Source organism: Cibotium barometz, chromosome 63, assembly GCF_041138505.1.
Source record: "Cibotium barometz isolate CiBa-2024 chromosome 63, ASM4113850v1, whole genome shotgun sequence".
NCBI classification, from domain to species: Eukaryota; Viridiplantae; Streptophyta; class Polypodiopsida; order Cyatheales; family Cibotiaceae; genus Cibotium; species Cibotium barometz.
Window position 1 is genome coordinate 22,380,572 of NC_141108.1, and position 25,521 is coordinate 22,406,092.

At 45.7% G+C, this 25,521-nt stretch overlaps 1 protein-coding gene across 1 annotated transcript in view; it reads left to right on the top strand.

Annotated features, from left to right (window-relative positions):
• Positions 1–23,772, top strand: part of LOC147603843 (histone acetyltransferase HAC1-like) — a 149,744-nt gene extending 125,972 nt beyond the window's left edge. The window contains exons 13-15 of the mRNA XM_086796331.1: positions 22,358–22,575; positions 22,683–23,276; positions 23,386–23,772. Coding sequence (XP_086652457.1) covers positions 22,358–22,575; positions 22,683–22,797 — 333 coding nt within the window. The 3' untranslated portion in view covers positions 22,798–23,276; positions 23,386–23,772. The remainder of the gene's footprint in view (positions 1–22,357; positions 22,576–22,682; positions 23,277–23,385) is intronic.
• The last annotated feature ends 1,749 nt before the right edge of the window (positions 23,773–25,521 follow it).

Here is a 25,521-nt window from a genome sequence, read left to right on the forward strand (position 1 = left end):
ATGATAAATATAACTTTTTCTCTCTCCCCATGCTTGATATCCGTGATGGCCCCCTCCTCTTACTGGGGAGTTAGCTCCATAGGCTGTATGATGATGATGATCCCATTTTATATCATATGGCTCAGATTTGACATTTCCAGCTCATAGCTTTAGTCTTTGTTTTCTTTTGTACCATGATGAGATTACATGGACACTATTGTATCACTTTTGGTCTCATAGACCCATTGGGTCTTTTGAAGACGTTTGATATAACTCTCTCTCTCTCTCTCTCTCTCTCTCTCTCTCTCTCTCTCTCGCCGCCCTACTCGCCGCCCCCTCACTCGTTCGCCGTGCTCGCCGCCCTGTGCATCATCCTGGAGTCTTCTCTCTCTCTCTCTCTCACTGCTCGCCGCCCCCTCACTCTGTTCGCCCTGCTCGCCGCCCTCTCACTGCTCGCCTGCTGACGTGTCGCCTCCCGCCTGCTGTTCGCCCTGCTCGCCGCCCCCCTCACTGCTCGCTTGCTGACCTGTCGCCTCCCTCTCTCTCTTCGAACCTGTTGCCTCCCTCCCAACTTTCTCTCTCTTAGAACCTGCTGCCCTGTTCGCCGATTTCTGTCTTGTAGCCGTCCTCTCTGTTCGCCGCACAGTACTGCTGGCACCCACCCACCCTTTCTCAAATATGCTGGCCCGCCTCTCTCCCCGCTAGGGTGTCCGCTCCTCTTTCCCCACCCACCCTTACTCAGGCCCCCAAGGCAGCAACATAACTCTCTCTCTCTCTCTCGCTTCTTCCATGGCTTCCCCCTTGCGCAACCCGATGAAGGCGACCTTTATGGTCACAAACAAGAGGATAACAAATGTGGAAAAGGAGATGAAGGAATGGAAGGCAGAGATGGAGGGATGGTGGAAGGAAAAAGCCAACTTTCTCCAAATGGTATTCAATGAGGGTAAGCGGTGGAAAGAGGAGAAGGAAGACCTCATAGCCGAAGTCAAAGACCTTCACGGGGAAGTCAACACGCTCAAAGGCGTAATTTTTGCTCTTCAGAGGGTAGAGATCTGACAGTGAACCTTGGGAAAACCAAGGTTATGGTGTTTAACACCACACAGGCATGGGTGATGAGATCAGAGCCTTAGTTCACGTTCCGAGGGGAGCCGGTAGAGTACGTCAGGTCATATGTCGACTTGGGAGTTACTTTCACAGGACTGCGTTTCTCCCTGAAGGAGGCAGCAGTAGCTAGATTAGCTCGAGGGCATGCAGCCTTGGGGGCACTTGAGAGGCAGTGTGCACACATACAGTTTCAGGAGCCACGCACCAAATTGTGGCTATTTGATACGCTTGTCACACCAACCCTCCTGTACGGAGCTCCAATTTGGGGGCCCAGTATACATCACAGATCTCAGAGAGGGACAGATGAGGGATGGAGGGAAATGGAGAGACCACTGATTATGATGATTGCCCGCATGATTCAGAGCAAATCATCAGTACCACATGAGATTGTTTAGGCTGAGCTAGGTGCCCCACCAGTAGTAACCGAGGCCCTATTCCAGGCAGTTACCTTTTTTACAATGGCTATGGGAGCTCCCTCATCAGAGGTACTCTCAATTGGCATTGACGTCATCCATACAGTTGGCAGAGGATGGAGATACTCATTGTTGGTACGCTCAGATGAGATCATGGTTTGACCTACATGGTTTGCGGATAGAGGCACTACCACCCTTTCAGTACAGTCTGGATTGTCCATTTTTGGATCTCACGCGCTTAGAGCAAAACCGCGTGATCAGGATGGATATCATCAGAGTGGACACAGAGAAGACATGGACTAGTCCCCTTGAGCCCTTGGGCACGAAAATGGCTCATTACAAGAGCCATTCTCTACCCCTCTCATCGAATGATTTTATCACCCCCCCCCCCCCCGGTCGTACATGGATGTACACCTATCACGTAGGATACGTTGTGCCATTGGACAGATCCGGACCTCGTCACACTAACTGTGGATTGAGGCAGGGCGATATGTGCATCAGATCTTGGATGACCGCATTTGTCAACTATGCTACCAGGAGGTAGAGACAGAGGAACACTACATTTGCCGATGTAGAGTCTATTATGAGATCCGAGGGAGATATCATTGCCTCTTCCGAGAGGGTTTTGGGTCGTTACGCAGGGTCATGGAGTTTGAGGATCAAAGATGCATGGGATTGTTTCTACTTGAGCTCAGGAGACACAGAGAGATCCTCTTGGCAGACAGGAGGCCGAGCCATGATGTACCTAGACAGAGGACCTTGACAAATATCTTCGGCACCAGCACTAGCAACTCAGCCCACACACCTCCTGATACCTCCTCCATTGGGCCATCAAGGCACCGACCACGCTCCCAGGGAGTCACCACTGATAGAGCAGTTATCTTATGTCGTGCTCGTCGGCCACGCCCACTAGGATCCCGACCACGGCATCCTCACCATCGCCAGATCAGAGCCATTATTACTCGGCATCGGAGGCGCCTACCTCGCTTCTACGACCTCTTCATTCTAGACAGCCCCATGGCGGAGATACTTGATCTAAGGAGAGGGCAACACTTCAATTGATCAGCATACATGGATCTACCTGATATACATTTTTTACTATTTTCCAGTATTTTCTACTCAGTATCACCTCGGAGTCTTACAGTTCTGTTCTTATAACTGTAGGACAATCAGTTTATTGTACTTTTTTGTCTCATTTAGTTGTTCTCTTTGATGAGACATTAACTTCAGACGTACTCTCAGTTTTGGTCTCATAGGCCACTATGGCCTCTTAGAGACGTTAATATATCATTTCATTTCTCTCCCACTTGGGCCACGGCCCACTGCCTCACTCTCTCACTCTCACTCTCTCTCTCTCTCTCCCACTCCCTCACTCTCTCTCTCTCAACCCGCAAGCTTTCTCTAGGCTCTAGCTTCTTAACTTTTAAGCCTTAAGCCTTAAGAGCTCTTGAGTCTCTCTCTCTGCCCCTCTGGTGATTGAGGCTCTTACGAGATCAGTCTCCTACATACATGGCTTGTGGGATCTCCCCCGAGACAGATATGCACGCCTCGCCCTGGAGTCCTCCCGACAGTTAGCTTTGCAGGGAGACACGGCTTGTTGGTATGGACAGATGACATCTTGGTTCCAGGCACATGGTTTTAGCATGGACACATTGCCTCCCTTCCAGTATTCTCTGGAGGCACCCTCTCTCACTCTCACACGGACAGAGATTACCAAACTCATCCGTCAGGATTTAGTTCAGCTGGACATTAGGAGGACATGGATACAGCCGACTGAGGAGCTGGGCACGAAGATGGCTTTCTACAGAGAGCATTTTCTTCAGCTCACAGCAGATGGTTTTGTGATCAGACCCAGTTACATGGATGTACACTTGTCTCATGCAGTACGATGTGCTATTGGTCAGATTCGCACATCCTCACACCAGCTTGAGATTGAGATTGGTCGATATAGAGGTATACCAACTGAGGCCAGGATATGCCGAGTATGCCATGGGGATCCAGAGACAGAGCTGCATTATATATGCCATTGTACTGCATACTATGAGATACGTGGTCGTTTCCACTGTTTATTCGGAGAGGGTTTTGGACCACTTTCCAGAGTCATGGGGTACCAGGACCAGAGGTGTTTGGGATTGTTCTTGCTTGAGCTGCGGAGACATAGAGATAGCCTGCTTAGGCGCACAGAGAGCCAGACTCAGAGGCACATTACAGACTTCTTTAGTCTAGCCATCACTGCGCCAGATGGACCACAGCAGCAGCAGCAGGACATGGATACCGCCCACACCAGGGGTACATTGATTGATCGTGCGATTGAGCTTGGGTGGTCCAGACGCCTACGACTACGGAGGAGGGCATCCCAGCATAGACGGAGGTTGCAGCGGCGGATTCGGATTATTCTTGCGAGGCATGCGGGACACCCAGTCAGGGTGCTGACCACAGAGGATATTGAGGAGATCCGCCAATGTCCGATGCGGCACATATTATGAGATGGAGGCACCTCCATAGTGTACCCCTCCGTCCCACATGATATTGTATCCCCTCACTATATTCCACTCACCTCCATAGCGTACCCCCCCTCACTATATTCACACCCTATAAGGGTTTCTGTTTACCTTCCAGTTCCAGTTTCATTTTCTAGGTGCCAGTAGTATCATCTTTATTTTTCATTTTCTGGTTTTTTTATCCAGACATTGTATCAGATCCACTATGATGTAACTTTTGGTCTCATAGGTCATAATGGCCTTTTGAAGACGTTAATATAACATTTCATTTCATTTCATTTCTCTCTCTCTCCCTCTCTCTCAACTTTCACCCTCTCTCATGTCATCTTCTTCACAAGTAACCTTCGGCTCTGCACGTCATGGTGGTGCTAGAAGAACTGATGGTTGGTCATGGTGGGAAGAGGTTAATGCCAACCACCGTGGAAGTGGAGGAGGTTCACGCCCGTGGTATTGCAAGCTTTGCCCCTTTAGGCGGACGAGTGGGTTAGACAAAGTGAGAGCCCACCTTATGCATGAGTCCGGGCACGAGGTTTGATTTTGCACGGGAATCACATCGGAGAAGAGAAGGGAGCTTCTTGAGCGCATTGCCGGGCATGAGGCTTTGAGGGCTGCAAGGCCGGCACGTGTGGCTGTGGATCTTGCAGCATTTGTGACACCACCCGAGGGGTCTATTTCAGGGTCAAGGGGTGCATTGAGGCAGCTCTTCATCAGCGGACAAGTTCACCACTTCTACATTGGCTTCGACAGCAGCCATAGGCATATTATGTAGGGAGCATGCAGAGAGCACTTCCTTTTGGGAGGATATGAAACGCATTGATGCTATGGTGAGGCCTATTGTCCACTTGTTGAGGCTTGTAGATGCTATGCAGCCGTGCATCGGGAAGGTGTATGAGGCGATGAATAGAATGATAGAGTAGTTGCAAGAGTTAGAGCCTGATGAGGACAGATAGGAGGAGATTCGTTGCTTATGTGTGAGGAGGTGGAACTCCTATGTCTCTCCCTTGCATGCAGCTGCATATATGGTGGACCCTGAGCTTCAAGGTAATGGACATGAGAGTGACAGAGAGGTCAGTGATGGTTGGAGGCGCATCTTGAATCGTCTAGTGCCAGATGGAGACATTAGGCGCAAAATCAGAGACCAGCTTGCTGCATACAGGTCCTTTCGTGATGCTTTTGGTTGTGCGGATGCACAGGAGGATAGGTTAAAGGTTGGGACTGCTTTGTGGTGGGAAGACTATGGTTCAGATGGGCCTAAGCTGCAATACTTGGCTATCCGCATTCTCAGCCAAGCTGTAAGCTCCTCTTGTTTGCAGCAGCTTTGGAGTTCTTACAGCCATATTGCATCAAAGAAGAGGAACGGCCTTGGTGTAGAAAAGGCCAATGATCTTGTCTTTGTAAGCGCAAACTTGCAAATGCTTTGCAAGGGTGCGACTGCAAAGGCAGATCCCTTTACTCAATGGGAGATGGAGTAGGAGAAGGGAAATGAGCAGGTGGAGACACAACAAAGCCCAGAGGACAATGCCACTACCTTTCAGACTGGTCATGTAGGCAGCCATGATGATGACGCCAGTACTTCTCACGCTCCAGCCTCCGATTGAGCATTGCAGGCTCTATGATTTATCATTTAGCTATGTTTCATTGTTTTTACTTTTGAGTCTTGACTCAGCACTTTGTGCATTGTAGACACTAGTCTTTTGTTATTTGATAGTGATCATCATTCCACGCTTATATATTGATTTAAACTTTGTCAGTGTACTTATTAGCGCTTGTTCGGTGTTTGCGCCACGTATTGTACATTTAAAGTGATGCCTTGAAAGTTCAAAGTGTAAAAACATAAATGTTATTTTATTTAGTGTGCTTTGTAGTCAATAAATTGCATATTCCATATGCCGTCCCCGTCCCCCCGTCCCCGTTCCCTGCCTTTTGCCGTTCCCCATCCCATGTGACTATGGTTTAAGATAACTTTCTTTCTTTGTTTCTTTCTTTCTCTCACGTGCCGTAAGAAGAGGTTTCTCAGCGAGAATGAAGAAACACTTTCCTGCTGTCTTTTGAGCTCCAATAGCAAGCTGGGATGGGATGTTGTGAGGGAACATAGGCCGTCTACACCCATTGAAGACCCCATGATATGGCAGCAGTACACACAGAAGCTTTGCCACAACCCAAACACCATTTTTATTTCCACCCCACATCCTGCCCACCCCATCTCATCTAGCCTCTTCACACCTCAAAATGTAGCCAAGGCCATACATCAGCTCCAAACTGGGAAGTCTAGGGACTACGAGGATCTTGTAGTGGAGCATGTCATACACGCATGGGATACACTTTCTCCTTTCTTGGCTGAGATCTTTGACCAGGCCCTTTGTGAAGGTTTCCCCCCATCTTGGACAGCCAACACCATCATCGCGATTCACAATGCCAGAGACCCTCTAGACCCAAACGACTACCGCACTATCATGATTGGCTATGTGATGGCCAAATTTTATGGAACGGTCGTGGTAGCTTAGGTGGGTTCTTTTGCTGAGAGGCATGGCATGAGAGCAAGAGGGCAGGCTGATATTCGGAGGCCTTATTCCACTCTGGATCACATTTTCACAGTGAGAACCATGATCGAGATGGCCAAGGTGAGAAAGAGAAAGATTTTCTGTTTCTTTGTGGACTTTCGCAAAGCCCCCTGCGCTAGCCTCTTTCACCGATTACAGGATTTGGGATTTTCAAAGCAGACCCGGGGAGTGATGGCATTATATGAGTCGGTGACAGGGAGGGTGAGGGCACCTAGAGGTACATCGACTATGATCACGAGCAACATTGGAGTGAAGCAAGGATGCCCTTTGTCGCCGACTTTGTTTGGCATATACATAGATGAGATTTCAGAGTTTTTTGACAAACTGGGAGGGGCTCGGGCTATACTTGGAGACATGTTGGTACCTGTCCTACTCTATGCAGATGACATTGTGCTGATGTCTAGCTCCAAGGAGGGGCTGCAGAAGCACCTCGAGGCATTGCAAGCTTTTTGTGAGCAGAGGGACCTCACCGTTAACCTTGGAAAAACCAAGGTCATAGTCTTCAATACCTCACTAGCGGATTGAAAGACGTGAGATTCACATATGTAGGGGAGACAGTGGAGATTGTGCACTCTTATGTATATCTGGGTGTCACTTTCACAGAGCCACGGTACCGGAGGAGACCAGTAGCACATGCCGGATTGCTAAGGGATATGCAGCTCTTGCGAGACTTGAACGACATTGCTTTCAAGCCCATTTCAAGGAACTGTACGGCTTTTCGACACCTTAGTGACACCGACGACGATGTATGGGGCACCTTTTTGGGGTCCCGCTCTTGGTGGAGGGAGAAAGAAAGAAAGAAAGTTACATCAAGCATCTTCAAAAGACCCAATGGGTCTACGAGACCAAAAGTGATACAATAGTGTCCATGTAATCTCATCGTGGTACAGAAGAAAACAAAGACTAGAGCTATGAGGAGGATGGAGAGGCTACATGTTATGATGTATTCACATATGTGGAGGATGGAGAGGCTACAGGTTATTATGTATTCACGTATGATGAGAGGATTGGAGGAGGATGGAGAGGCTACAGGTTATGATGTAATGCGTACGATGAGGCATGACACATGCAGACTCGGTACGCCAGGGTCACACAATGGTTTCACGCACATGGGTTCCATATAGACCGGTTACCTCCTTTCCACTACAGCCTTGATGCTCCTCTCCTACAGCTCACCCACCAAGACATTAATCACCTCATCCGTGTAGATATAGCTAGACTAGAGACACACATCACATGGTTAGCACCACAACAGCTTGGCGCTAAGATGCAGTTCTATCATGACAACTACCTACAGTACAGGCCAGGTGGTTTCATTCGGGAGCCTTGTTACAGGCTTGAGAGTTCTAGACTATCCAGATGAGAGATTCTTTGGGCTTTACCTACTAGAGATCAGGCGACAGAGACCATTTACTTCACATGAGATAGCCTGTTACCCATCACGAGCTTCTTTGCACCCACCTCCACCAGGCGCGTGAGAGCCATGTGAATTCTTACTGAGTGAAAAATGGAGACAGAATCAGGGTTACAGACCTAAATCTAGAGTGCCATACAAGGATCTTTCAACCAGCCGATTTCCAGTACACATTTCCTCCAATGGTCTTTTTGGAAGAGCTGGAAAGTTCACCTCCCTTGGGTAATACCTCTGAGCGTGAGGCTAGACCAACACGACCAAGAGTGGCTATCCTCAACAGCTAAATTGTAGGGCCCCACACCGTCATTGGCCATGCTCTAGGTGTAAGCCTTGAAGGGCTGATTTGGGTCTTGATTCTTCGGGTGAAAAGGGAACCACATTCATGAGCGTGTCTCACTTTGTCCTTACGGTCATTTCATAACCAATCAATAAGAAAATTTTTTAAGAAAATGCTTAGCTCCAAGTGCTCACTATCTGGGGCCATTCGTACGTATTAGTGTAGCTTGATTTTTAATTGCTAGAGTAACTATGATTTTTGTAGACATAATTTTTCCCTCTGTTAAACTAGAATCCCGGCCATAGAGAGAAATTTACAATAAGGAAGTTAGAAAAGTACCATTACCATCCTCAGAATTAATTTTTTCACTTTGTAAGAATCTTGGGAACGTGGGTATTTTTGTGATGTTTATTACAAGCAATCCAAAACAAATTGACTTATAGTCTTTAAGGGAACATATTTATCCTGAAAACCAATTTCCTGCTCAAGTGGACTGACATGAAAGAGAAAGTGGCTCTTCATCCGTTGTGGTAGCTCTAGTTTATAGGCCACTTCATTTATAACATGAATAATTGAAAAGGCTTCTAGACTCTTCTAGTTTATAGGCCACTTCATTCATAACATGCATAACCTGAACTTACGAAAAGTCTATAGACTCATCTGGTTCCTTCTTTGTGAGAAACCATAGGGATTTCTAGATAGACTAGACTTAGCCTTGTGTCTACATGCTTTGCTCTTTTATGTGCAAATATTGCATGGGGCATATAGACTTCCCAATCAGACTACTCACTAGAGGTCTATCCCCAAATCTTATCCTCCATGACTCAGCCTCTTGTACATACTAGGACATCATCAGCTTGTACTTTTGGGCCAAATCAAGAATTGTATCGAATGTGGGAGGATTGAAATCACCCGAGTGTTGGTAGCAAGCCCAAAATGAAGGTCTTTTGCTAGATTGGTTCTCTCATGTGGATGAACTTTGAGTTGATGAACTTCAGTAGAATATTGTTGCTATTATTAAATATTAATATTGATTAATGTAGGAATAAACAAATGCTAGGTGGTTGTGTAAACTAGCACTTTAGTGTGTGAGAGCTTAGGCTTTAAATAAAGCAGTTCTAGTGTGGATTCTTTTTTGTGGGGGAGCAACCTCTTAAGAGGATCTTATGTAAGCAATGATGTATGTAGGTGACACCTCTTAGGGACATTTGGCATCATAGTTTGACATGTGGCGCATGTGGTGTCAGCATACGTATGCACCTTGTACAGGGGGTCTCTCCTATAAGAGGACCATTTTCATAATGTTAAAGTGTGCCTAATCTTTCAGTGTATCACATGCCCTCTTGCTAATCGCTCTTGTTTAACATTGTGATTAAACCCTAATAACCAATAGCTACTTACAGCCTTTTTAGCTTCTTAATGTTCAACAATGACCATTGTATAAATTACTTGCCTTTCTTTTGTGTGCTTTGTCTCATATGTGACTAGACAAGAATGGGCTACCTCGGTCTTGTCCTCCATTGTCACCACCTCTGATCAATATTCAAATTGATTAATCCCTGAAATCACTTTAATTGGAGTGCTTGTACAAGAAAACCTAATAAAGGCCAGCTTGTTAGGATCATAGGAAGGGGCTGGTCCATCTGCTTGTACAGCTCCTCCATTGGTGATGACCATTTTCTGATACATGACTTTAGTATCTTGACTTACCTCTGTATCCTCATTGTCTCTTAGGCATGTCCCTTTGCCAAATAGGGCTAATGTAACATGGGTTGAGATTTTGAGGTACTTTAAATATGTAAGGTACGTAAAAGCATAAAAATATATATTATATAGTGTATATATATACAAAAAAATGAATGAGAAATTGCAAACTTCAAATTTGAAAAACAATTCATTTCTGAATAACAACACAATTACCAAAATGATAGCTATCAGTAAACAAAAGCATAAATAGGTTTCACGAAACAGAATCACTCAAACGTTCAGGACTCATGACTCAAATGCCACGGGTTACATACTATAAGCAATCAATCAAAATTTAAAAGTTAAAAGATAGTTTACTATTTAGAGAAGCCAGAAAATAATAGTTCTAGTCACTAGTGTCATTATCACTGCACATTGTAGAGCGCTCAATGATAAATCCACTTTATCACCATCAGATGATGAAGAAGATAAAGATTCAAGATCTCCATCTATCAACATGTTTCCTTCGCTATCATACTCTGGCTCTGCAATGGCGGTGACCGCAGTGGTTGGCACCGAATCATCATCATCCCTCCCTCCCCCCCCCTCCCTTCCTTTCTGCAAGCAGGAGTATTTGCTTATATTTCTTTGGAGAACTTACAATGAATATGAATGATGATTGAGGACTGCCAAATGCAAGGATGATGTAAACCAAACGTAGGCTAATCTAGATGTTGTCCAAGCTCCGTTGAATTGATCTTGAATGACCACTATGCAATCCCAAAATGGAGGGATGCATATATGCTGGCTGAATGCTGAAGATGCTCAGTTCTTCAACAAGACTTGGAAGTGGAGATCAAGAGTGAGGGTGTTAGACAAAAATATCAGTCAGTTAAAGTCAAAAGTCAGTAGAAGTCAGGGAGGAAGGATGGTAGAGTGTCCACCCCATCAACAAGCTTAGTAAAAGGGAATGTCACGTGCACCCCCGTGCCATGGCTAATCATTTGCATGAACATTCTTAATCCCTGACTAATACAGCAGTTTAGGACAACATCTAGGTGTCAACATCTTCACCATGGGAATCACATCATCATCAGCAACATTACCACTATCATCATCATCATGAAAATCATCATGGTGGTCTAGGGCTCCTGTCGGCAGCCATCCAGGGCTCTCAGTCAGCAGCCCATGGGAGAACCTAGCAGCTAGTCGTCGGTAGCAACTAGGCAATGTGTCACGACCTTGTGTTTTTCTCTGGATAGTATGCAAGTGTGCACGGGGACATGGTGGACAGTGTGAATGGCATCAGTTTGGAGTTAAAAAGGAAACCCATGTGTGGACAACCCCAAGTGTGATTTAAAAAGGTTTTATAACCTTTGGTGGCCCAAAAGCTAATTTGGGAGGCTACCCTACTTTTGGAGGATGCGCCTCTTTCTATCTCATGCTTTTTGGGAGGTGCCGGCTGGATCAAAAGGGTATGCTTTTTGGAGAGGAGACTAGCGGGCTGGTTGGGCTGCGGCATAGGGAAGTGATCAGCAGGGTGCACAGGACTGAAGCGCGCTCTCTCTATCTCTCTCTCTTGGAGGGTGGTGGGCAGACTGCAGGCAGCGTACAGTTCAGCAAGGCCCTTCCTTTTGTGCAACAGACCGGCGGGCTGAACTGCCAAGTCTCTCTCTCTCTCTCTCTTGCTAGGAGACGGGACTGGATTGAGCATGTTTTCTCACTGGCAGGGCTGGACAGTAGGGAGTGTCGGGTTGGACAGCAGCCTTGCCCATGCGTTTTTCTTTCTCTCTCTCTCTCTTTTGGGAGGAGGGGATTTGGCAGCTTGGAGAGTGGAATCTAGGGACTTTTTATGGGCTGTTTTTGTTTGGCAGCAAATTCAGCTATGTGCTTGGGTTTCCGGCTGCAAGTACAGGTCACTTGAATGTGTTTCTTGGCATGGGAGTGATGCAAGCTCGCATGGCCGCATGCTCATGGAGCAGATTGTTTTCATCCTGTTGGAAAGGAATGTTTTCTTCCTGCTGGAAAGGAACAGAGGGACCTACAGTTATGGGCATCTCTATGTTTCCAGATATTTCATGAGGGAACATGTAACTAGATGTATGCCATTGTTGGCACTATTGTTGAATGGTGTTGTGAATGGTTCTGTATGGAAACAGGACAAAGGTTTCAAAGGGAAACATACCCTGTGTTTTTCTCTGGACAGTATGCAAGTGTGCACGGGGACATGGTGGACAGTGTGAATGGCATCAGTTTGGAGTTAAAAAGGAAACCCATGTGTGGACAACCCCAAGTGTGAAGGGGACAAAGAGAATTTAATTTAAAAAGGTTTTATAACCTTTGGAGGCCCAAAAGCTAATTTGGGAGGCTACTCTACTTTTGGAGGATGCGCCCATTCCTAATTCATGTTTTTTGGGAGGCGCCAGCTGGATCAAAAGGGTATGCTTTTTGGAGAGGAGACTAGCGGGCTGGTTGGGCTGCAGCATAGGGAAGTGATCAGCGGGGGGCACAGGACTGGCGCTCTCTCTCTCTCTCTCTCTCTCTCTCTCTCTCTCTCTCTCTCTCTCTCTCTCTCTCTCGGAGGGTGGCGGGCTGTTCTGACTGCAGGCAGCGCATAGCTCATCAGGGAGCACAGGCGGGCAGACTGCAGGCAGCGTAGAGTTCAGCAGGGCCCTTCCTTTTGTGCAACAAACCGGCGGGCTGAACTGCCAAGTCTTTCTCTCTCTTTTGCTAGGTGGATTGAGCATGTTTTCTCTCTCTTTGAGGACTGGCAGGGCTGGACAGTAGGGAGCGTTGGGTTGGACAGTAGCCTTGCCCATGCGTTTTTCTTTCTTTCTCTCTCTCTCTTTTGGGAGGAGGGGTTTTGGCAGCTTGGAGAGTGGAATCCAGGGACTTTTTATGGGCTGTTTTTGTCTGGCAGTAAATTCAGCTATGTGCTTGGGTTTCCAGCTAGCTGCAAGTACAGGTCACTTGAATGTGTTTATTGGCATGGGAGTGATGCACGCTTGCATGGCCACATGCTCATGGAGCAGATTGTTTTCTTCCTGCTAGAAAGGAATGGTTTCATCTTGCTGGAAAGGAACAGAGGGACCTATAGTTATGGGCATCTCTATGTTTCCAGATGTTTCACGAGGGAACATGTAACTAGATGTATGCCGTTGTTGGCATTATTGTTGAATGGTGTTGTGAATGGTGGGTTCTGTATGGAAACAGGACAAAGGTTTTAAAGGGAAACAGGCCTAAGGGTTTCACGGGAAACAGGTCGTAGGTTTCTTGAGGAAACATGTTTATGGTTCTCCAGGAGATAGGTCACAAGCAGGCAGAAGGTACAGGAATGGACACATGTTTGGTGCAGCCTTGCTACTGATTGGACAGGGGACAGGGAATCCATGACAGAGATGGATAGTACCCTTGGAAGGTAGAGAGGGTTGGTACAGGTGTGTCGACTGTATGGTATGCTGTGCTGTGATGCGTGTTCTCTTTTGGGAGACAGTTTGGGAGTCTTTGTTGTGATGCAGAAGCACTGGATGTGTGAGGGTGTGATGATGTTCATAGGGTGAGAGGCTATGGATGGTTGTGGCAGCCCTAATCATGGGAGAAAGCTTCTGTATGCAGACTCAATGTGTGAGAGTCTTTTGATGAGAACAATGGTTAGACTTGTTTGTGGATGCCGAGTGGAAATGAAGCCATGATGCAGGGTCTTTGTAGGCTTCAGGAGTTCTACTGTGATGACGGCTGAATTTTCAGCCTTATTGTAATCAAAGCTCTCTTATAATCAATTAAAGAAATACCGCAAGGGGCGCCACTGCGTTTTGGGGCCAATCGGTGTCCGTGTACTGTTTGTAGGAGCACACTAGCTCCCCCTGTTTGTTTTCCTTTTCTTGGTCCTCAACGGTGTTGAAGTGTTTTTGTGTGTGAGTGTTTGTTTCACACTCCCCTTTGGTTTTCTTTGAAGACCGAGGTCGGTTCACACAATGGGCCTGCAGTGGGACATATCAAGGCATAAGCGCAGCATTAAAAAGGGAATTTAGTGAATATTTGTCCAACAGATATGGCCGTGAGTAGGGAAGCTGGCTGACTTGGTCCCCAGGGGCATATATAAGCATTCAATCATTTTTAGCAAACATCAAGTCATTTTAGGAAGTCATCTTCATCATTCAACCGTAGAAGCATGCATAAAAGGGCCAGAAGGTCAACTCCTTGGGGCTGACCAAGGCCCACACATGTACAAGCAATATGCAACCTTTTGTTCCATATTAAATATAAGAAAACCTTGACACCGATCTCTTTCTTCTCTCTCCTCTGTCTTAATCATCTTAATTCAGCATCAATGTTCTTAATCAGGCTTAGGGCTGTGGATCAGTAGAGCAACGCTTCCGCGCATGCAACATTGACAATGAGCAAAAAGATGATGCGAAAAGGCTGATTTAATGCAAACTAATTTTGCTTCCAAACCTTGAAACACAAACTCTAATTTTTTGATTTACATGCAAACCCTAGCATTGATGCAACACTTTCCTAGGAATAACCTAGACATGCTCTGATACCAATGTAACATGACTACTATGCAAAGCGTGCTTAATGATGATTAATGCAAATCAATAAACCGCCACTTTGTTTGGTGGAGTGGACAACAAAAGCATTAGGAGAGGAAGGCAAGAAGCAAAGCGTGCAGCTGTAGATGTATTGCTGAAGTGATAAAAACTACAAAAGATACACCTAATATGATGAACCCCTAACTGGGTGTCATACATGTACTAGGTGTCCCCATCGGAACTAGTACTAACTATACCATAGGTCCTAACTGATAATATCTAGGCCTACAAGGCACATACCAAGGAATGAGTGACACCTATGGATAGCCCATTGAGTGGCCTACAAACCCCCCTCGACGGTATGGGCTGAAGTATCCTGGAAACGTCTCAAGATACCTGAAGACTAAAGGTTATGGTTGCACAAATTTGTCCAATATGGATATAGCAACCTATGACTGTACAGAGTAGCAGATCACGTAACAAATGGTACCAAGTGTAAAGCTTGTCGAAAAGCCTCAAACTTTGATCGCGGGAGAGCCTTCGTGAAGAGATCTACCAAGTTGTCTTCAGTGGGAATGTAAGACAACTGAATGTCACCATCTGACCATCGCTCTCTGACATAGTGGTAATGAACCTCAATGTGTTTCGTGCGAGCACGAAACACAGGATTTTGTGCAATAGCCAAAGCACTCTGACTGTCAGTATGAATGACTGTAGGAGTAGTCTGACCAACTAGAAGATCTGCAAGTAGTTTCCGTAGTCAAACACACTCTAGTGTAGCTGTGAAAGCTGCCCTGTACTCAGCCTCACAACTAGATGTGGCAACTGTCGCTTGCTTCTTGCTGAACCAAGAGATGCATGAAGAGCCAAGCATGAAACAATTGCCACTATGGGATCGACGTGTATCATAGCAACCAGCCCAATCACTATCAGTGAACCCATGCATGATAAGTGAAGAATCAGCCTTGTAAAAAAGACCCAAGTGTTGTGTGCCTTTGATATACCTAAAGACACGTTTCACTGCATGCCAATGATGATGAGTGGGACTGTGCATAAACCTGCTCAATTGGGAGACCACGTACTGCAAGTCTGGCCGAGTATGACACAAGTAAAGTAAACAACCAACTGCCTGCTACTGCTGATAAGAGGTAGCATCACAAGGTCCACTGGTATCTTCAGCAGAGAAACAAAAACCAGTCTCTAATGGGGTGGAGACGGGTTTGCAGTCCTCAAACTGAAATCTTTGTAAGAGCTGTCCAATGTACTTGGATTGTGACATAATAATTCCCCCCTCAGTCCGAGCAAATTGTATGTCCAAATAATACTGCGACTGGCCAAGATCAGTAAGAGCAAATGATTGCTGTAATTCCCGTTTAAAATCTGCAATTTTCTTGGGATGTGGCCCAGTGAGAATCATGTCATCCACATAGAGGATCAAAATCAGCAAATCTGCCCCCCTCTTGTGGATATATAAAGTCACCTCTGTGGGACTATTCTGAAAACCAAGGCTGAGCAAATGAGTGTGAATCCTGTCATACCAAGCCCGAGGTGCCTGCTTCAATCCATACAAGGCTTTCTTAAGCCGGCATACCTTTTTTTCAGAACCTACAACCTCAAAGCCAGTAGGTTGTGCAACATAGACTTCCTCTGCCAATAGACCATTGAGAAATGCTGTCTTGATATCCAACTGATGCACTTCCCAATTATTGTGGGCAGCCACGGCAATAACACATCTAATGGTGGTGATACGTGAAGTGGGAGCAAAGGTTTCTTCATAATCAATGCCCTCTTTCTGAGCATAGCCTTTGGCCACAAGATGGGCTTTGTACCTGTCAACTGAACCATCAGCTTTCCTCTTCACTTTATAAACCCACTTAGTCCCCACAGCATGTTTACCTTCAGGCAAGTCACATAACTCCCATGTTTGATTGGCATGAATGGAGTTCAATTCATCTTGCATGGCTTGCATCCACAACTTATTTGAAAAGGCATCTGTGTGACAAACAGGCTCCTCATCACATGCTGTAGCAATCAAAGCAGGAGCAACCGAGTTTGCCAAATCTCTTTTGGCTGTAGCTCTCGTACAGGCTGGCAAAGGAGCATCTAACTTCTTGTCCTTCAAAGTGTCAAAGAACCAACGAGGAGCTCTTTTAGGCTGTCTTATGTTAGCCAATTCCTGCTCTACTGCCTCTTTCACAACATCCTCAAGAGCATGTGGCATCTGTGTCACAACAGGTGGCTGTCCGGACTGCATGATAGGCTGTAAATGAGCAGTATGTGGAGGAGTGTAATCCTGTGGTGCATTATCGGAGGCATCGGAACCAAGCAATGGCACAAGACTGCAGTCCACACTTGGTGTCTCGGACATTTTTGACAGTCCACACTTGGTGTCTCGGACATTTTTGACATGCGCATCTGTGGTTCCGATGATGTCTCATCAAAGATAACATCTCTACTGACAACCACCCTATTCATAAAGTCTATAACCTTTGCTCTCTGCACTGTATCCCAAAAATATGCATTTGATAGCCCTATCATCCAACTTTGTCCGTCTCCGTGAAGGCACATGTGCGTAGGCCAAACACCCGAAAGTACGCATATGGGAAATGGATGGCTTGAGACCTTTCCAAGCTTCATAGGGTGTGACTGTTCTCAATGCTTTAGTTGGGCATCTGTTCAAGACATAATTTCCACACATCACTGCATCCAACCAAAACATATTAGGCAAATTCTTGCCCTTAAGCATACACCTAGCCATCTCCATAATGGTCCTGTTTTTCCGCTCAGCCACTCCATTCTGTTGAGGAGTGTAAGGCACTGTGCACTCATGATGAATACCACGGGCTGCCAAGTAATCATTGAATTCTTTAGACATGTATTCCCCCCTTCTATCAGATTTCATATTGGCAATCTTCAAGTCTGCATCATTTTCAGCCAAGGCAATGAAGTGCTTGAAGCATGTGAACACCTCCGACTTGGACTTCAATGCAAATATCCAAGTGTACCTGGTAAAGTCATCAATGAAGGTGACAAATTAGTAGAAGCCACCAATAGATGCGGTCTTCATGGGACCACACATCACTGTGAACAAGAAATAGCTTGCGAGATGCCCCAACTCTACCATCTTTGGGGAGAGCAGAGCGGTGCATCTTGCTAAGTAGGCAAGCTTCACAGATATGTTTCTTAGTAGGCATGCGCATCTGTGGCATATCTTCAACCATTTGTGGCAACCGTACCAAGGCATTAAGATTGAGGTGACCAAACCTCTCATGCCATAAATATGTGTCAGGGAGTATATCTGCATCCACAACATGGGCATCATGGGCTGAACTGTCACTGCATCTATCATATGCATCCAGGCTATACAAGCCCCCATGAAGAGTACCAGTCAAAACAATAGCATCAGCATGACTCAAGTCATAGAGTGCACACCTATGCCCATCAAAAACAATCTTATGTCCACAAGTAGCAAAAGCTGAAATGGAAGTAAGATTTTTGCGTATGCCTGGCACATACAAAACATTCTCCAGAGTGACAACATTGCCTGCAACTGAAGTGACTGCAACCTGCCCAACACCCTTAACCATATAGGATGCATTGTTGGCACACGTCAGAGAACCCCCCTTTGGGGCATTAAGGGAAGTGAACAATGTCCTGCAGGAAGTGATGTGCTTAGAAGCACCACTATCAAAGAACCACGTGGAAGCTGAAATTGACATGCAAGCATCACCTGCATCATGTACAGAAGGATCATAATGGCATTGGACTATGAAACTCCAAGACTGTTTCGTGGCAAAATGAGCATGCTCATTAGGAATGGCATCATTGCCAGAGGCAGTGGAGACCGCAAGTCCCTTTTCTTTCTTTCCTTCTCAGAAGCAATCCTTTTCCTGCATTCAGCTATATCATGGCCTGCAACCTTGCAGTAATTACAACTCTTCTTCTTCTTCTGATCACCCTGGGATGATGAAGAAGAAGACTGATTTGCTGTATTTTTAGGGGCAGATTTCTGAAAATTTCCCTTATTCCTATCATTAGCTGCAAATGCTTGATCAGAACGCATACTGGCATTTCTGTTAGAGCGACTCTGCTCCTCCTGCAATAAAAGTGCAACCAACTGATCAAAGGAATAGTAGTTGGCATTGCCCATGGCAACCAACCTCAAGGTAGTAGCAAAACCTTGATAAGAGTCAGGCAATCCATCCAATGTGCCGGATACAAGCTGAGAATCAGGAATATCCTCATCAATGTTGGCCAATTGCTCTTTCAAATCTTTGATAGCTGTCAAATAGGCATCCATGCTATCACCCTCATTCATATGTTGATCCTTTAACTGCTTGCGGAGATAGGCAACACGGGCCTCGTTGCGTACGTGATACAAAGAGGCAAGCTTATCCCAAGACTCTCTAGCAGTAACGCATGATCTGATATGAGGTACAATACTCTTCTTAATAGAAAGAGCAATCAATGCATGTGCCTTAGCATCACGGCCATCCCACTGAATCATCTCCTGAGTAGGAGGTACAAAAGCAGCACGGGAAGAACCACTGGATGTGACATCACTAGTGGAAGATGTAGCTTGCCTGACAGGCCTAGGCTCATTGCCATTCACAATATTCCACAAATTCTTGGCCACCAAGACATGCTTCATCATAAATGACCGCATAGGATAATTCACCCCATCAAGCTTGTCGTCAGCACCAAAAGCCCCAAAAAGATCATCCTTGCCACTGGCCATTGAGCAGACAAATGCACAAATCCAAATGTGACAAAGGCAAGATTAGGAGCCTCAAGCTGTCAACTGCAAATACCAATTACTGACTCCGCAAGCCTCAAGGCTTTCCAGGCATAAACCAACTGTATGACCAACTGAAATCTGCCAGCAATATTTGAATATACCTGAAAAGACAAATCCCGCTGCACGAAGGCCAAATGCGAGCAAAGGCCCAAATTTCCAAGGGGTAAATTTGCCAAAGCAAATTGGAAATGAAAATGAAAGCTTACCAGGCAAAATTCAAACTGAATGTAGGAATTTCAGTCATGGGTGTCTAATTTTTGCACCAAGTAGGGGCGGATCCCTTGTCTGGAGTTCGACAAGGTTGGGAGCGTCTACCGCGAACACTTCAAGGGGGGCGGCTACTACGACGGGCGCTACTGGACCATGTGGAAGCTGCCCATGTTTGGCTGCAACGACTCTGTCGCTGTCTTGACTTATAGAACATAGCTATGCCAAAAACTTCGAGCAATGGCTGGAAACTCCAGAAAATGGTGGGAAGCCTCCTGGGAGTGATGACCAGCAAGAAGAGGAAGCGGGAGCTGGGCGCCTGGATCTGAGTCTGGTTGAGGTCGTAGGAGCTGGGCGCCTGGATCTGCAGTACAAAAAGTGGCGACAGATGGCCACGGGTGCTGTAGAAGACCTCGAAAATGCTGTAGCAGGGCTTAGAAGGAGTCACCTCAACGCTGGAAGCAGCAATAAGCAAGTTATCAGCGATGGAATTCCTCTGAACAGCTGTAGGAGCTCACACGTATGGATTCGAGCAGTAGAGACCAGTCGACCAGCGAGAAATCAGCGCCAATGAGCAAGGGGGAGGCTCGGGAAGGCTGAAACTGGCGAGGACTGAAGGGCAAAACCTGCTCTGATACCACTGTTGGGTGGAGTGGACAACAGAAGCAACAGGAGAGGAAGGCAAGAAGCAAAGCGTGCAGCTGTAGATGTATTGCTGAAGTGATAAAAACTACAAAAGATACACCTAATATGATGAACCCCTAACTGGGTGTCATACATGTACTAGGTGTCCCCATCGGAACTAGTACTAACTGTACCATAGGTCCTAACTGATAATATCTAGGCCTACAAGGCACATACCAAGGAATGAGTGACACCTATGGATAGCCCATAGAGTGGCCTACACACTTCGAAGCCACGCTGCTTGGAGAGTCGAGACGGATAGTGACATGTGCTACTAGCTAGCCCTATTGCCCTAGGTAGCATGCGCCGTGAGCACTGAGGCTTGAGCGGCAGCCGGCTATCAAGAACCAACCGGCATCAAGCGTGAGCAGTTGGGGAGCGATGAATCATGAGATGCTTGCTGTCCACTGTGCAGGCTGCAATGAGATACTGGAGCCTAGATTGAACCTTTTAATGGAAGAGCCTGGATTGAACCTTTTAATGGAAGAAGGTGGAGGCAAGCGATGGGACACTTTTGTAGTTCCGCACCCTAGCTTAAGTGGTTCACATTATGTACAGCCATGGGCCCACTGGCAGGCAAAAGCAGGCAATGAGATACTGGCAAGCGAAGAGAAGAAAGCAAGAAGTGATGCTGGCAGGCGAGCACTCAGAACCGTCGCATGCACAGAAAATAGAGACAGGTGGTTGCCAGCGCAAGTTCGCGTTTTTGCTTTATGTTCACCGTTTCAAACATTTTAGTCCACAACTTCCAAAACGGCCTGCCAGGGAGGTGGTAGTTCAAGTGGTAAAGTGTTTGCCTAGGACCAAGAGGTCTTGGGTTCGAACCTTGCTTGGACCCCTAGGTGGCATCGTCCTCCACGCCCTCCAAAGCCTCATCGTCGACGTCGTTCGTGTTCTGATCCCTTCTCTCCAGGAGGACTTCCATGTAGCCGCTCCGCTCTCCGTGGTCGAGTGCGGCCATCGCTCTCTTCTAAGGGCCGCATAGATGGACTTCGTAGCTCTCGACACGAGCTTGGCTGGGACGATGAGGGAGTTGTAATGTTAACTACTAGTAGGATCTCTCTCGGGGGGGGGGGGGGGGGGGGGGGGGGGGGGGGGCGCTTCCGGAAAGGTCTATAAGTGGGTAAGGGAACGTTCCATCTGGCTGTTCCACATCCCGGAATGTTCCAAGGTGTTCCGGAGCGTTCCAGCATCCCTGGATACAGGGAACGTCGTTACCACTTTCTAGATGGGTGGAACGGCATTCCGTGGTAACTATGGCCCCATGTCCGGCCTCCAGCTTGGCCCCGCACTAGTGTGCACTTGTTCTGGACGTAACGGGCAGCCCCCATTAGTCAGCTGACAAATGGAAAAACCATGTGTAGAAGGCATGGGCAAGCATCTGCTGCAGAAGAAAAATCTCTCATTCTTCTTGCTCTCCACCGGTTTACCTGGCTGTTGGGATTGGTTTTTGCCATCTTTCATGAGCTGCCCCCATCTAAATGCTTGATCTTTTGCTGCTTGGATGTGGTCCAATGCTGGTCGTCCTGTTTTGGGGATTTTCTGAAGGTTACATATTACTGTCCAACTTGATTGAAGCTGTGAGGGGTTCCCCTACCAAGACATACCACTACACAAGTGCTGCGGAAAAGAAGTAGCAAATACTACTTATGCTTAATTTGAAGACTTCTACACGATGGATCAATTCTTAAAGGCTTATGGGAGAACCGAATTACCCTCTGAGAGTGATTATTCATCTCAAGTAATGGGTAAGCAAGTTATTATGTGGTCATTTGTGTTGCAAACATTCTAGTGCACTGATGTAACTGCTCGTCATTGAATAGTTTCATCAATAAATTGTAATCGGAGAGTGCAGATGAGCCTGTGAACGTAGCTCCTCATCATTGCAAGCTTGTATAGATCAAAACACTTTGGGTAATACAATAACATAAGAGGGAGGGGGGGGATCATCGTTGGCCCCCTAGTGCATGTTTATGATCCCTTGATGTGTGGTTTCATCTTTCATGCCTAAATGTTTAATTAAATTAATTTCGAGAATTAAATTAGTGGTGAGATACACGCTCGAGCTGTTGGGCACTTATTGAAAATAGGACTAGTAAAATAACTCCCAGAGTAATCGAGAGAGAGAGAGAGAGAGAGAGAGAGAGAGAGAGAGAGAGAGAGAGAGATAACGAGTGTGTTTTTTGGACTTAAAACAGCTTCGCAAAATGTTGGACCTGCTTGTACATGCATCACAGTGTGGATCTGCACAATGTCAATATCCGAATTGCCGCAGAGTGAAGGGCCTTTTCCGACATGGCATGTGTTGCAAGACTCGTGCATCAGGAGGGTGTCACTTATGCAAGAAGATGTGGTACCTGCTGCAATTGCATGCCCGTGCCTGCAAGGAGTCTGAATGTCGAGTGCCTCGCTGCAAGTGAGTTTGGGTAGAATTGCTCAAATAAAGAACTTGTTTTCAGTTACATTTATATAAAGAGTTAAATAGAGAGGCTCAGAATTTAATAACGTGCTCTTATACTATAGGGATTTGAAAGAGCACTTGAGACGACTACAGCAGCAGCAGGAGTCTCGCCGCAGAGCTGCTGTGAAGGAAATGATGAGGCAGCGGACAGCAGAGGCTGCTGCAGGCACAAGCTGACCTTGAATGCATATTGCTGTCTTATTCAGATAAGGCTTCAGCATGGTCATGCAAGTGGGCTTAAAGCACATGCAAATTTTGAAATCAAAAGCATCGCTGTGAAAGAGGCCAAAGCTGACTCAAAGGGAAGCATGTTTGGAGCTCTTACTGGACCTTCTGCAAACTTTTACTACACATACTGTTGTGGCCAGACCATTCCCATCCTTGTTTCCTTGTTTGCTTCCCTCCGTTATGGTGTGGGCATCTTGTAAAGTAAAGACGGAAGGAATGGGAAGGCAAGAGGTTTCTCAGCTGGGTGAGGACAATTTGTTTTGTGAGTTGGTCAAGGATCGGGTGCTCAATTGTTGCAATCTTCCCCCTCCCCCAATCAAGGGTGACATTCTGGGAGGCGGTAGTAAATCAAGCTATCAGTCTGGTACATGATAAAGGATTTGGGCTGGGAAAAAACCATAGAAATTCAGTCTGTCTAAGCAAACCAGGTCTGTTTGGTTTTATATAATCTGTTTCTTTAGTCTGTATCGATGTATATGTTTTTTAAACAGTTTTTGAGCTATTAATATGATTCTGACACAGTTTGCCCTATTTCAGCAGCAGGGTATCTGCTAAAGCCACAATGATGGTTGGGTGCCCTTGCAGTGGAAATGTGGACCTCTCTAAGAGCTTGGTACACACCACCACAGTTCAAGCATACAATACCCTTCTCCCAGCAGCCTGTGTTGTGGAGACTGTTCAAAAGTGCACAGATATTTCTCCCTCATTCGCTCTTACCATCTTATATTGTAGACATTTTTTGGCAATTAAGAGGCCCATTGTGGGCATGCATTTTGTTTTCTCGAAAACTAAACCCCAAATTTTTCATGTATCAATAGCAATGGGCATGAGAACATGCCAATTTCTTCATTGAAAAAAGCCACTCCAGGTTGATTTTGTGAAGAAAGAGATTCAAATTGCAATGGTTATGAATAACATCAACATTGAACATTGCAGTGGGGTGGAGTAGTTTTTTCCATCTTTGCTGGACGACTCTTGGTCTTAGGGCAAAGACATAACCCCTATCCATGGAAAGGTGAAATCTCACCTGCCAGTCCCTCTCTTTATCCAACCTTACCCATACGATGGCAGGGGGCTCTGTATTTAAAGATCCTTGCTTAAGAGGACTGACCAAGACAGGCTGTTCAGAAGTGGAATCCTAATAAAGAGTTTTCAGAAGAACAATAAAAGTCGGCCAAGCTAGCTCAATTTAGAAAAACCATTTTGAAAATATGTGAGAGATCTTCACTACAACCCCCCCCCCTTTTTTGGGCTTGAGTTTGGTACTGAAATTAGTTTATTTAATTATTTATTTATTCAAAGAAAGCAACTCGCAGGGCTCGAACCCAGGTACATTTTGTATGCATCAGCACTCAGCTGCACAATGGCCTTTTAGAGCCCTTTTAAACCTTTGATCTTGATTCATATATGGCTAGCCCTATAGGAGTCTGTGAAAAACCCCTCCTCTTGATTTGATGGAAGCTTTGAGTACTCACCAAAGAATTCATCAAACTCTAAAACATGCCACACTCCTTTGTGCAGCATGGTGAAATACATGTTATGTTCCAGAAGCAAACATGCACACCTTTCCTCAATATGTGCATAGAAATGGAAACAGGCCTATTGTGCATGCTTCCTACCAAAATTGATGCAAGTAAGGGCTAGCAATGAAGCTTCATATCTTCCTCTCTCGTCTTAACTAATTTCAAGAAAAAAGAAATCCTAAGATAGTCCATAATTGAGTTGAATTCATTTTTTTAAACTATAACTTTCACCTAATTTTACCTTTGTTCTACCGTAGGTCTCTCTCTCTCTCTCTCTCTCTCTCTCTCTCTCTCAAATGGAAACACCCTTTTTTCACCTTAACTTTGACCAAGCCAAACATTGCTTTCACCTTTTTCTTACTACCAAGGCCTAGAAACATTGATTTGATAGCCCAAACCAAGGGCAATGTAGCTATAATGAGAACACAGACATTATGTGATGCTTCAAGTTTGAATTGAACACAATGCAAATAATAACATCAATGGTTAAGAAACAAGGGTACAGTGGTATGTGAAACTACAAGCTACTTGTTTGTTTCGTTGTTAATGCATGTTTGAGGCTCCATTCATTCACTCCTAAACAATACAAGTGGCCATTAGGTATCACAAATTAGTCAATGAACAAACCTATGCCAAGCACCATAAACTCAATTCAAACCTATGCACAAAATCAAGGTGGATTACTATTAGGTACATCACAAGATGCTCTCAAAGACAAGGGACAAAAGAAGACATGCCTAATTGACTAGTTTAGTCAGTATTCCCTTTTTGCCTATATAAACAAGAAATAGGTTGAAAGCTAGAGCACCTTTGAACTCTTTGAAAAGATCTTTGAACTGAAACTTGTGAAAATTGACAGGCCAGTAAAAATTGCAAGTAATTCAGCAAGCCGCGATCAAATAATACAAAAGGGGTAGTTGCAAGTAAAAATAAATTATTTGTTTTGGCACTACCAAAAGCATTATTGTTGTGGCTTCGACAAGCTCTCAATGTGTGTGTGTGTGTGTGTGTGTGTGTGTGTGTGTGGAGAGAGAGAGAGAGAGAGAGAGAGAGAGAGAGAGAGAGAGATACATCACTATCGACCAAATGTGAATTCGTGGGTCGAGGTTGGTTTTCAATGTTGTTATATCCTTCATCGCGTTGTTTTCAT